Source organism: Chelonia mydas, chromosome 27, assembly GCF_015237465.2.
Source record: "Chelonia mydas isolate rCheMyd1 chromosome 27, rCheMyd1.pri.v2, whole genome shotgun sequence".
Lineage (NCBI taxonomy): Eukaryota > Metazoa > Chordata > Testudines > Cheloniidae > Chelonia > Chelonia mydas.
The window spans coordinates 15,350,187-15,363,541 of NC_057860.1; the positions used below are offsets into that span (position 1 = coordinate 15,350,187).

A 13,355-nucleotide genomic window follows, 5' to 3' on the forward strand; every position below is an offset into this window, starting at 1 on the left:
GGTGCCACCGGCCTCCTCCTTGTTTTTGTGGATACAGACTAACAGGGCTACCCCCTGATATTTAGGGCGGGGGATAGTGGGGGGGGGGGGCTGGGGCGCTAGCTGGCCTGGGGGGGCGGGGGTGGATGGGTACATAGGGTTGTGGAGGGCAGGAGCTATGGGGGGGAGGCCCTAGAGGGCGGGGGGGGGGGCTGTAGGGGCCGGACTCGGGGGGGTAGCAGGGGCTATAGGGGACCCCCCCCCAGAGGGCGGGGGGGGCTGTAGGGGCCAGGCTCGGGGGGGGTAGCAGGGGCTATAGGGGACCCCCCCCAGAGGGCGGGGGGGGCTGTAGGGGCCGGGCTCGGGGGGGGTAGCAGGGGCTATAGGGGACCCCCCCAGAGGGCGGGGGAGGGGCTGTCGGGGCTGGGGGGGGCCTATGGGGACCCCCCCCGAGGGGGGGCGGGGCGGCTCCTCCGCGGACTTTCACTTTCGTTTCCGCGGCGGCCGCGCGGAGCCGGGAGCGGAGCCCGCAGGTACCGGGCGGGGGGCGCGGGACGGGGCCGCGCTTGGCCCCCGCGGGAGTCCCCCCCCCCATGGGCACGGCCCCCCCCCCCGGGGGCACGCACAGCCCCGCCCCCAGCCATGCCCCATCTCCCCCCCCCCCACGCCCTGGGGCCGGGCGCTCGTGCTCAGTGGGGGGCAGGGAGTGGGGGGCGCCGTGGGCACCGTCCCCGGGGGAGGGGCTGGAACTTGGGGTGCTGCCCCCCCCGCTCGGAGCACTAATAACCAACAGCAAACACAGGGTTTCCGGCCCCCCCCCCCGCCGGGCCTGCGCCCAAGATGCGCCCCCCCCCGCGTCACGCAGGGCGGGGCCGGGCGCTTTGGGGGCGCGGATCTGGCCTGGGGGGGCTCCGGGGGCATCAGCCCTCGCTGGCTCCGGGCCCACGTGCTGGGCTGGGCCCTAGGGCTGGTGCTCACCCCGTGCCCCCTGCTCCGGGCAGGCCTGGGGGGCTGGGTCCTGCCCTTCGCCAGCCCCCCGCCTCCAGCCCCCCTCGCTGCCAGGCCCTGGGGGGTCAGCCAAGGGGTCCGGCCTGGCCCCCCTGGCTCCCGGGCAGCATGGGGGGACAAGGTACTGGGGCCGGGATCCTGCCCTCGGCGCCGTGGGGCTGGGGCCCCATGGGGTCCCTGGCTCCCACTGCAGAATCAGGGGCCCGAGTCGGGCGCTCGCTCAGCTGGGCACAGCCGCGGCGGGAGCTGGTGCCATTTCTCAACACTCCCGTGTCAGCATTTCCCGTCTCTGCCGGTGTCAGGCTGGCAGCCCCCCGAGAGCGAGAGCAGAACGAGGCCAACCTGTGCCCCCGGGGGCTGCACTGTGAACACAGGCCCCCCCGCGCCCTTTGGGGCGTCCCTGCAGGGATGGGGCCGCGCCAGGCGCCCCTGGCCAGCCTCACAGGTTGCTGCAGCCGTCTCCTCCTGCCGCCGTTATCGCTTCTCTCTGGCCTCGCTGCTGCTGGGTTGTGGAGAGCCCCCGGCGCCCAGCGAGGCAGCTGTTAGCTCCAGGGGGCCCTGCGGCTGCTACCTTTAGTGCTGAAAAATTCAACAGCTTGTTTAAATATTAAACCTTCCCCTTCTCATTCTTGATCCACGGAGACGCCGCCTGGAGACGCCTGCTCAGACTGGGCCTGGGACACAGGAACCCGTGTCTGCAGGAGCAGTTGGTGACGTGGACACCTGAACTGCTGGGGGTGGGGGGGGACCCTACCCCCCTTTCCCACTGGGGCCTGCAGGGACAGTGGCTGTATAAAAGCCATAGAGAGATCCTGGCTCCAACGCAGCTGGTACGGTAACAGCTCAGTCCCCAAAAGCTCTGCGGCAGACCCCTGAGCAGGGCGCATTCTGTCTGGGCCTGGCCCAGCCCCGAGGCCAAGAGCGGCAGGGGCGAACAGGGCTTTTCCTCAGGCGTCGGATCGCTCCTGGCGGCGGGCAGTAGAGGGGGAGGGAAGCAGAAACACAGGCTGATCCCTTTACCAGCTGGTGCATGGGGTGCTGGCCCAGGGGAGGCGTGTGGGGGTTGGCCTGCCCTGCACCCTGAATGGTGCTGTCCTTCCCGCCAGCAGAGGCTGTCTGAGCCCGGTGGCGCTGGCTCCCCCCTTGACACCTCTCAGTCTGCTCCTCCCAGCTTAATGAGAATTTGCAGAAACAGAGGGTCCCCCTCCCTGAGGCCTAATAAATATTTATGGGCTGTCTAGCTGCATCTTTGCATGTTCAGTGGAAACTCATGAATAATCCAAGAGCTCAGCCCCTCTGCTTGCAGCTGAGCAGAGAAGAGGTACCCGAGCGTGGGTCACAGAGCCTGGAGCCCTTAGCAGAGACAGCATGGTCTTGCCCGCGGTGCCTTTCCAAAGAGCGACACTGATGTGTATTCATGAGGGCAGGGCACCGAGGCGGCATTATTCCTTTGGCCACAGAAAGCCGGGGCCCTGACGCCAGACGCAAGCCTCATGCAGCTGGGGAACGCGACGGTGCCCGTTGGTGCCTGCAGAGGTTGGCCATTCTATTGCTCGCTGCAAGAGAGAGTCAATGACACCCCTTTGCAAGGGGTTGGTGGAAGTTTGGCCACCCTGGCAGGAGCTTTGAAGCCAGGAAGAAACAGGCTGGAACCTTCGGGCTCCCTGGAGAAAAGAGCTGCTGAGATACAAATCCAACAGAGGCCTCAGTTTCCCCTGGGGCAAATGGGGCCTTCGGTGAGGAACATCTTTCTCCAGGCATGAGAGCTCCCCCGTCTGCAGCAAGTGCCTTTGGCAGAGGCTGGTGTGCTGCACAGGCTGGAGGGGGACGCAAGGCCACGCTCAGCTGTGCTCTAGTGACAGGAATCCAGTGTGGTTTCATGGGGGACAGGGGATTCCTCCGGATTCCCACTGACTCGTCACGCAGCCGAGCTGCGGCCTTGAAACCAGTGGGGTCTGCTCCCAGTGAGCGCCATGGGGTGAAGGGACGGGCTTCGCTCAAGGGGTGCTAGGGCTGCCCCGGTTTCCCCTGGATAACAACAGGCTTTGTTTGCAGATCCAAACATGCTTTGCAAATGCTCCTGAATTCAGCTGCACAAGCCCTTGTGCGGCAATCCCTTGTACAGGTGAAGAAACTGAGTCACAGAGCGGGGTGGGGACCTACCCCCAGTGAGGAGCATGGCATTAAATATTGCCTAGGCAGGGCACATACCCCAGCACAGAACCCAGGTCTCCTGCCTGCGAGCCCAGAGCCCTGGCTCCAGAGGGGAGGGGGCAGCATGCGAGCCCTGGTGGGGGGGGCTGGGAGCTTTGCTCATTGCCTCATGTCTGCGCGCCTTCCCTGCAGGAGGGTCGGCAGCATGGCTGGGCGCACGGTGCGTGTGGGGGGGATCCCAACAGACATCCCGCCAGAGAGAGTCGCCGACAAGCTCACCATCCACTTCCTGCGGGCCCGCAACGGCGGTGGAGAGATCGCAGACATCACGCTCGTCGCTGGCTCCCCCGCCTGCGCCCTCGTCACCTTTGAGGAAGCGGGAGGTAATGCAGGGGGTGAGGCTGGGGTGCTCGCACCAGGCAGCGCTGGGGCCATGGGGGCAGCCCAAGAAGCTCCGCACAGGGGCCTAGAGGCCATGGCACCTCCTGGGGCATTGGGCTCTGCATCCTGTTGGGTAACTGGTGGAATTCCCAGCATCCTGCCCTTCCCCAGCCTCCAACAAGGGGATGCCCCAAGAATGCGGTGGGAGAGAGGGAGGAATAAGGATGCCGCTCTGGGCCTCGTCTGGCTGGGGAGCCCAGTGGCACAGCCCGGGCCAGGGCGCAGCTGGCTGACCGGTGTCTATTGCTTTGCTCGGTTTAGTGGCTCAGAGGGTCCTGGAGATGGAGAACCACGTTTTGTTGGTCGGTGGAAAGACGTACCCGCTGACAGTGACGGCGCACGCGGCCGAGCTGAGCCCTGACGAGGTAACAAGCGGGATCAGGCGGGCAAGGCCGCAGCAGCCCCCGCCGGCTGTGTACACCCCTCCCCGAGCCCTGCCGCTGCCCGGAACAGATACGCAGAGAGGAGACTCTGCTCATCCTGTTAATCTTAATTAGAGTTAAAGCAAACTCGTTCTATTTGTGTTCAAATGAGGATTTAAAAGGGGTTTTGCTGATAATGCGCCTGAGGCAGGGCCCAGTTTTACACTTGGTCAGTCTGCGTTTGTACCTGTCCGAGCGCAGAGGGAATAGCACCGGGGGAGGGCGAGGGGATGTGCGGGTGGCGGGGGTCATTAAGCCCAGCTGTCTGCTCCCGCATGGCCAGGCAGGGGCTTCTGTTCACTTCTCTGCCATTTCATGAGCCAGGAAAGCAGGCAATTTCCCTCGGGGGGAGGGCAGTCAGGGGAAGGGCTGGTGTCAGAGACCTTGAGGAAGTTCTGCCCTTCCTCGGCTGTCAGGGAGCTGGCGCCGCGGCCAGCTGCCGGCTCCGGGCGTTGGTGTCACCGGGGTCTGTGACATCACAATCATCTCCCTGGCAACGGCGTGTGATGTCAGAGACAGGCAGCCTGGGGCCTGCTGGGGACCCTGCAGCCAGAGCAGAGGGAGTGGGAAGCGGCTGAGAGCCCGGCTCCACGCGCAGGGGCCTGAGAGTTATAGAAGTGGGGAGGCCTGGCCCCTTTGCAGAGCTCTCTGCGCACGTGGGAGATGCTGTAGCTGCGGTAAACTCGCACTCGGCTCCACTCCCAGCGCACCGAGCCCTTTGTGCCGGGCGCGGAGGGGAGAGTTCTGCTCCAGGCTGCTGGCTCTCTGTCAGCCCTGGCTGCGCGGCCCTCCAGCGACGGTGCCCGGCCGAGCTCAGCCTGCATCGGGAAGGCAGCCCTCTGCCTGTGTCCGTGCTCCATGCACTCCCGCCTGGGCACGCCCTCTCCATCTCCACGGGCAGCGATTGCCGCACGAAGCTACGTGCGGTTTGTTTGCCTGCCCTTGAGGAGAGCAAACACAGAGTGAAAGGGAAGGTGGGGGCGCTTGGCGCTTGGCCTTGAAGTGACCCTGGGAGCCGTGGTGAGATAATGTGTCCTGATGATGCCGGGGTGGTGGAGTGGGGCCGGTCGGGGGGTTGTCTCCCTCCTGCAGCGGGGCTGTTTGCCATCAGTCGCTGTCCTCTGACTCCTCTGGTCCTGTCCCCCCAGATCTTCGTGCGCGTTTGTATGATCATCGACTACGGGAGGCTCCTGGACGGCAAAACCCTCCTGAGAAGCCTGCGCAGACGTTACGGTGCCGTGCAGTTCAGCTTCGACCCTAAGGAGACGCTGTGCACTGTCAAGGGGCCGTTCACGGAGCTGCAGGCCTTCAGCAGGGAGCTGCTAAGGAGCCAGCACGCTGGAGAGGGCCCCCCGCAGGGAGTCAGCCACCCAGTCGCAGGGACGTCCGCTTCCCAGCAGGGGCCCCGCTCCCCTTTGCCAGAGCCCAGGGTGGAGAAGCAGCCAAGTCCAGGCCAAGTGCACGAGGAGGTGTCTGAGCCCCCGTTGCACAGGGACCCCGTGGACGGAGAAGTTGTGGAGCAGCTGGAGGACTTCTCCTTGGTGATGGACGCGGATATCTACCTGTACATGCGGAAGTTCTGCAGCGACAAGTACCAGCGGGTGCTGCACCAGCACCAGGTCGACGTGGTGGACGTCAGCAGTGACGGCATCGCTGTTCTCTACCTCCAGGCCTCCTCGAAGAACATGGGGAATGTCAGCTCCGTGGTGCAAGCCCGCCTGGCGCTGCTGGGCCTCTATCAGCAGCTGGAAGCCAGTCTGCGCAAGGAGAAGATCAGCAAGGGGGAGCTGAGCAGTGACATGAGGTCTCAGAGGGCCCTGCTAGGGGACCTGCAGAAGCTGTGCCCCCTGCTTTTTTGTCACGAAGATGAGCGGCATCTCTATCTCATCGGGAATCTGGTCGATGTCTCCCAGGCCAAACAATACATCCAAGATCGAAGCACCGGGAGAAGAGCTGCAGCCGGCCTCAGGATGCCCGACACCTCCCTGGCCACCTACACAGCCGCCCTTCATGGAGGGGATGCCAGACTGGGCAAGCCCGAACCCCCGGTGGATCCTTCACCCCCAAGACTTAGCCCTGGCAAGTTTGAGTCTAAAGGTGAACACAAGCTAGCCGCCAACTTCAGCTTCCTAAAGCACGACACGCCTCTTTCCAGTGCATGGCCCTCGCTGGATCGCAGCTCCCTGTTCATAGATCAGATGGAGCTTTCTGGCAGCTGGTTAAAGGAAGCTGGCGCTCTGAGCCAGAGCGATCCAGCACCACCAAGTGGTCAGCACCACCTGCCCGTCTCTGCGCCCGTCACTGGGCCAGCGGCAGAGGGTCAGCAGAGGGAGCTGAAGGATTGGGACCGAAGGAAGAGGGCCCCCCTGCTCTTGAGACCCAAGACGCTGTCTCTGTTTGCTGGAGGCAAAGAAAGCAGCACTTTGCAGAGTCTCGGGGGCTGGAAAAGCCCCGATCCCGTAAAGCCTCAGCCCATTAGCAACGTGTCTAGCGCCTTCAAATCCTTGAGCCTTTTCGATACCACGGGGACCTGTTCAGCACTGGATTCGAAACCGCCCGAGTCTAGCGCCCCTCTCAGACGCTCCAACAGTTTCTCCATTCCGAAGTCTAAGGCAAGCGACACACCCAGAGACCCCAGCAGGGCCCACGGGGTCAGCGAGGAGATCACCATGGATCCTGTGCAGTGGGCTTATCTGAAAGACATTCACGGCTCTGCTATTGACGGGCTGTGCAGGGAGGGAGGCGTCCTGCTCGCAGAGCGCAGCGACAAAGACTGCACCGTGCTGACGCTCACAGCTGAGGACAGGACAAAGCTCCTCCAAGCCAGGTGGAAGATGGAGGCTCTGTGCCAGACGGTGTGTCCTGCTCTCGTATGCCAGAGCCTGAGCTACTCCGAACTTGATGTGGAGGGACCCAGCGATGAGGCCTTGAATGAGCTGTGCAGCCTCTTGAAAGGATGCTCTGCCCAGGTCAGAGTCAGCAAAGACAGGTACAAACTGCATCTCACCTGCCCCAAGGAAGCACTGCTGAGAGTCAATGAGGCGTTCCAGAGATTCTCTGCCAGGAGGCGAAGTGCTCTGACGCTTTCTTCCCCGTCTTGGGGGCTGGAGGGATCTCTGTCCGAGGAATATCCAAGCCCCACGCACCAGGTGAAAACCCAGGACCCAGCACTGGCTGCAGAATATCCCCATAGCCGGGAGGGACTGCAGCCGCTGGAGGTTAGCAGCACAACCGGCCTGTCTGACATTTCGGAGAGCGCCCCCCAGCTGAATGGTGCTGACATAGTGAGACTGTATGGTCCCGGGTGGAACGCCACGAAAACCAGTAGCTACCGGCAGGCAGTGGGGCAAGAGGACCCAAGTTACCACAGCGACTCACAGGACGTGCAGGGAGGCAGTGGCCTCCTTGATGCCAGCTTGGCAGACAGACAGAGCCTCAGCCCAAGGGACCCGCAGGAGCTGCAGAAGGGGGAGAGGCCAGCTGGAGAGCCCGAGGCAGCCAGGATAAAGCGGGTCCTGCCTGACAGATTCCAGTTCGCAAGAGACAAGAGCCGAGGAGGCCCCAGTGAGGCAGGGGGAAGCCCGAGACCCCCTGCTCATGCAGCAGATGGTGCCCCACAGTCCTTGCCCATCTGGCTCTCTAGCTCTGTGACTGCACTGCCAGCCAGGCCTGCAGCAGAGCAAGCCCCCAAGCCAGGCCAAGGGGACCCTGTGAGCCAGGAAGGCCACTTGCCCCCAGCAGGAGATGGGGACTCACAGGAGACTGGGATTTCAGAGCTGGAGCTAAGAGGGCCCAGCCCTGGGCAGGAAGCCCATGAGCACAAGCTTGGGAAGTGTGATGCGTGCCAGACCTCACGCACAGCGACCTGCCGCGCCCAGTGCGGCCACTCCCTGTGCCGGACTTGTTTTGCAGCAGAAGACACGCCCCCAGCCTGCTGCAGCTCCCCCAAGAGCACGAGGGCTATTAAAGGGGCATTCAAGGTCGTGACCTTGTCCCAGAGCCTGCCTGGCCACTTTCGAGACCCAACGCTCAAGATCATCTATGACATCCCTGACGGCATGCAGGAGGTAAGTAGCCAGGCCACACAAAGAGTCTGCCACCAGGGCCTTCCCAGCCCCCTAATTATGGGACTTGGGGTAATGCCTAGGCATCCCGGTCAGTGGCCCGGGCCCTGTTGTGCTGGGCACGGCCCACACAGAACAGAGTCCCCGCCCCAAAGAGCGCACAAGAAAAGAGGCGGGTGGATAACACAGGCAGAAGGGGAGCATGGATGCCAGCTGGGGGTGAGCAGTCGTCAAAGCACACCCATAAAGAACAGAATTATGACACAGATGAACACAATTTGTTGAGGAAGCATCAACATGGCATTTGAAAAGGGACATCATGCCTCACCAATCTATTAGAATTCTCTGAGGGGTCAACAAGCTTGTGGACAAGGGGAATCCAGGGGATATAGTGTACATGGACTTTCAGAGAGCTTTTCACAAGGGCCCTCAGCAAAGGCTCTTAAGCAATGTAAGAAGTCATGGGAGAAGATGGAAGGTTCTCTCATGGATCAGTAACTGGTTAAAAGACAGGAAACAATGGGGAGGAACAAATGGTCAGTTTTCACAGTGGAAAGTGGTAAATAGTGGGGTCACCCAAGGATCTGTCCTGGGAGCAGTGCTGGTCAACATATTCATAAATGAGCTGGAAAAGGGAGTAAACAGGAAGGTGCCAAAGTTTGCAGATGATATAAAATTACTCAAGATAGTTAAGTTCAAAGCTGCCTGCCAAGAGTTACAAAGAGATCTCACTAAACTGGGTGACTGGGCAACGAACTGGCAGATGAAATTCAGTGTTGATAAGTGCAAAGTAATGCACATTGGAAAACATCATCCCAGCTATACATACAAAACGATGGGGTCTAAATTTGCTGTTACCACTAAGAAAGAGATCTTAGAGTCATCATAGATAAGAAGTCCCTGAGAACATCTGCTCAATGTGCAGCGGCAGTCAAAAAAGTGAACCGCGTGTTGGGAGCCATAAGGAAAGGGACAGATAATAAGACAGTAAATATCATAATGCCTCTATATAAATCCATGGAATGCCCACATCTTGAGTACTGCGTGTAGATCTGGTTGCCAAATCTCTAAACAGATAGGTTAGAAGTGGAAAAGGCACAGAGAAGGGAAACAAAAATGATTAAGTCTGTGGAACGGCTTCCGTATGAGGAGAGACTAAACAGACTAATACTGTTCAGCTTGGAAAAGAGACGACTCGGGGGGATACGATAGAGAGCTATAAAATCATGACGGGGGCGGAGAGAGTGACTAAGGAAGTGTTATTTTCCCCTTCCCATAACACAAGAACCAGGGGTCACCCAATAAACTTACTAGGCAATGGGTTTAAAACAAACATAAGGAAGTACCTTCCTTACACAACGCACAGTCAACCCGTGGAACTCGTTGTCAGGGGATGTTGTGGAGGCCAAAACTATGACTGGGTTCAAAAAAGAATGGATAAGTTCAGTGAGGACAGGTCCATCAAATAGCTGTTAGCCAAGATGGGCAGGGACACAACGCCATGCTCTGGGTGTCCCGAACCCTCTCACTGCCAGGAGCCGGGACTGGGTGACAGGGGATGTATTGCTCAACGATTGCCCTGCCCTGTTCATTCCCTCCGGGGCACCTGGCACCGGTCACGGCTGGGGACAGGGATCCTGGGCTAGATGGACCATTGGTCTGACCCAGTCTGGCCGTCCTGAGGTTGTCGCGCTCGTTGCGGGCACAGCAGCAGAGGGGAGTTGAATGAGGCAGATACACCGTTCATCTCTGGCTGAAGGGGGGCTCTGGCTTCCTGCAGGTGCCAGGCCTGCCGCCCGGTCCCTGGCAGTGGCTTTTCCCCATCCACTCACCTTCATTTATTTATTATTTTAAGCCCAAGCCCAAGCCAGCGGTGAGAGTTACCAGCAGTAGGTGGAACAGCCTTTTCCCATGTTCCCTTCCAACCCAGCAATAGCCCGGAGCAGTCTCCTCCCCCATTTCACCCCAGGGCTGAGGCACTGCAGAGAGAAGCGACCAAGAAGGGAACCCCAGCAGAGTCGGGTTTTTGTGTAGAAGTGCTGAGCAGGGGTGTTGGGAGCGTGGTAGGAAACGCCACGAACGGCTCCCACTAGCAGCCCCCTCTTGGTGCCAGCTTCCTGCTAACTAGCCAGCGCACCGGCTGCAGCAGCATTCCCGGCTCGCTCCTTGGGCAGGGCAGGGCAGGGGCTGGGTCCCACAAACCAACCCTGCCTTCACGGCCCGGGGAGTGTTACCACGGCAGGCGACGAAACCCGCCTCGCCTCCTACCGGGCAAACCTGAGAACTCTGGGCTAATTTTACGACTTTCTTCCTTCTCCCCTCCCCCACACCGCCATTTGAAGGCTGGAGACCCCCGACCCGGGAGACCGTACAGGGGTGGCCGCTTCCAGGCCTTCCTGCCTGACAACAGGGAGGGGAAGAAGACATCGCAGCTGCTGCAGAAAGCATTTGAGAAGGGCCTGACCTTCCGGATCCAATCCTGTGAGGACGAGGAGAGAGTGACGTGGCACCTCATCCCCCACAAAACCTCCTTCGACAAGGGCAAGGCCAGGTAGGGAGCGGTGCTGGTGGTGTTTGAACGGGGCTGGGGGCCCAGGCTGCCTGTGGCCTGTTAGCTCTTGGCCTAGGAGGGAGAGGAACGCGGCCCGGGCCTAGACGCCTGGGTGCTGTGCTGAATCCACGCTTGGCGTGCAGGCACCTGCCAGAGCCCAAGAGCCCAATGCTGCAGCCAGCCTTGGAGCAAACCCACCCGTGGTGCAACACAGCACCACGCCCAGGAATTGTCTGAGCCCCCCAGCTGCTTCCCTGCCCTGGCTTGGGAGGGCAGAGCCCCTCTCGTACCCTGGCTGGTGGGGCTGCAGCAGCCGCTTTGTCAGATAAGAAATGAATGAGCAAGAGCAGCATCCAAACGCCATTTTAAATGTTTCATGCTACTCCATCCCTGCCGGCCGTTTTCCATCTCTGCAAGGCAGGACCCAGTGAGACACTAGCGAAGAGCAATTCCTGCGCCAGACCTAGGCCGCCTCTTGCTCTGGGGCCGGGAGCGTGGGGTAGCCAAGCTCTGAGAGGTTCCCTGGGTGGCTGGGGCAACTGGCTCCCTCCCCATCAGGGAAATAGGGAGTGTGGGAGAATAGGGAAAGATGCCCCCCACTTCCTGCGGTCGTTGGGAGGGGTAGCGTTTGGAACATGCTCTGAGCGTTACCAGCGGGGCCACAGCCTCACGCCTCTTCCTCTCCCCTGGTAGGAATGGCTACCCAGATTCCCAGTACCTCCGCGAGGTCTGCGCTCTGCTGAGAAACTTGGGCATCGAGTGAAATTCCCAGCGCTGAGCTGCCAAAAGCCGCCCCCTCTCTGCCGTCCTCCAGCCCCAGCCAGGCTCAGCCCAGCTGGCACAAGCCACGTTCAGTTCTGAGCTGCTCAGGACAGTGCTGGTTTTTCGCTGCTTGGGCTTCACCTCCACCTCCCTTTGCTAGCCAGGAATTCCTGTGCCAAGTGTAAGTGAGAACTGAGCTGTCCCGCGGCAGCGTCTCACCAGCACCCACCCTCGCCCTGGCTGAAGGGAAGTAAAACCTGCTGTCAGCTCCAGCTCCCACTTGGATTTAGCTTGTTAACCAGCCGCCAGCAGCAGCTTGTTTCGGCATCGGTGAACGACCAGCATTACAGGCTGAGCCATTACCAGCTTCCAGCCCGATGCTAATCTCCAGTGGAGCCCCGTGTCCCAGGGGAAGGGTCACCCTGGGACATCCCAGTTCTGCCTTCGGGAGGCTGGGAGCTGCTCGTCTTTGGAGTGTTCAGTGCTTCTGGAATGGCACTTTCCCCTTTGGCTAATGAAGCCAAAACACACGGGGTCCCCATACCAGCATCCTGGGCAGTGCAGAACTACACTTGATCTCAGCTGTTAGCTTGGGCATTTCATTCCTTGGACAGACAGTCCGGAGCTCCCGTCCCATCCCTAGGCCTCTAGCCCTGTGGGACCGCGGCCCAAACCTGCAGCGTTCAAGGCAGCACAACGTTGCACATTCCCTGTTACTTTGCATTCCGTGTAGTTGGGTGGAGAATTCCAAATAAACGAGTCTCATTCCCCACCCTGTTCAGTAGTGCTTGGTCGTGTCTCAGGCTGGGAGCCTCAAAATGCCCCCCATTTTGGTCACAGGCAGGGCTAGCAACAACTGGCTGCAGGCCGCCCAGCAGCGGCTGCTGCTTCCAGAGCAGAAGGGCCGTTGCAGGTTGAAGTGTCTGCAGCCCCTCTGCAGAGACTGGGCTTTCTCGAGTAGCAGTTTATGAGAATGTGATGGTGCATTTAAGGCTCCAAATGAACACTTGGTGCGGATACCAGAGGGGGCAGAGCTGACCTGAAACCTTAGAAAGCAGCTGAGATCCTGGGTACATTTCACAGCAGGTGTTCAGTGCTGCTGCTCGAAAGCCATGTGCAAAATCTGCTTCCTACAATCACAGCACTAGGAGTGCACCCGTGGCCAGAGCTTGGGGTGAAGGTCTCCTTTTAGCCACAGCACCAGCTCCCCCCAGCCCTGGCCAACAAGCCTCCCCTCTGAAGTGGAGAGGCTGCCATTGGGCCAAGAGGGGACTTCACACTCCATTCAGTTCTTGAGCCTGCTGGGAAAGTGACAAGGGTGATTGGGCCTGAGCACAACAGCCCTATAACCTAGCCCTGGAAGCTGTGTCAGAGAACGGCTCTCTGCCACTGCAGCGGGATGGCAGCTTGGAGGGGAGACAGGCTGTCACATCGGAGACAAGCACCCTTGTTTTCGCTCGCTCGTGTGTTACAGCACTGTGATGAAGCTTGGACCAGTATTTAAGAGCTCTAAGGTGAAGAGTTGGGGGTGAAAAACATCCTTAAGAATATTTAGTCAGGCACCAAGATCATCTTCAGCCGGCTCTATGGGCTCAGGCTCCTCTTTCAGACCCAGCACATTCTTCCAGAGGGGAGATGCCTGCTTTATACTCAGCCCCACAAAAGGGAAAGGGGAGGGTGGGCTTGAAAGTCTGGGGGGAGAGGCTCAAGCCTGCCTAGAGCACGTTTCCGGGGCTGCTTAGCGTTCGTGCCAGCAGAGAAGCAGTCCAGTAGTTCTACGTGTGTTCTCTAACATCGGTTTATGCTCCCCCGATAAGTTTCTATTAACAAGGGGTGACAATTGTACCCATCCAGGTTCTGCTGGCCGGGTCACTGCAGGACTTGACGAGAGCTTGCCCAGCTCATGTTGCCTGGTTATCCCATTCACCTTTCAGCTAGCCGCTCTGTTGCTAAATCCACTAACCCCCATTGCAA

The 13,355-nt window shown here is 60.3% G+C and overlaps 1 protein-coding gene across 1 annotated transcript; it reads left to right on the forward strand.

Annotated features, from left to right (window-relative positions):
- The first annotated feature begins 462 nt into the window (after positions 1–462).
- Positions 463–12,153, forward strand: LOC114022667. Its single transcript, XM_037887007.1, has 6 exons — positions 463–512; positions 3,334–3,524; positions 3,844–3,947; positions 5,153–8,071; positions 10,411–10,619; positions 11,313–12,153. Exons 2-6 carry the CDS (start codon positions 3,347–3,349, stop codon positions 11,380–11,382), a joined length of 3,480 nt encoding a protein of 1,159 aa, XP_037742935.1. The 5' UTR covers positions 463–512; positions 3,334–3,346; the 3' UTR covers positions 11,383–12,153.
- Positions 12,154–13,355: the final 1,202 nt, after the last annotated feature.

Coding starts and splice junctions, on each gene's coding strand:
- LOC114022667 (XM_037887007.1), top strand. CDS start 3,347: ATGGCTGGGCGCACGGTGCGTGTGGGGGGGATCCCAACAGACATCCCG. Junction 8,072..10,410: donor TCCCTGACGGCATGCAGGAG/GTAAGTAGCCAG, acceptor CGCCATTTGAAG/GCTGGAGACCCCCGACCCGG. Junction 10,620..11,312: donor TTCGACAAGGGCAAGGCCAG/GTAGGGAGCGGT, acceptor CTCCCCTGGTAG/GAATGGCTACCCAGATTCCC.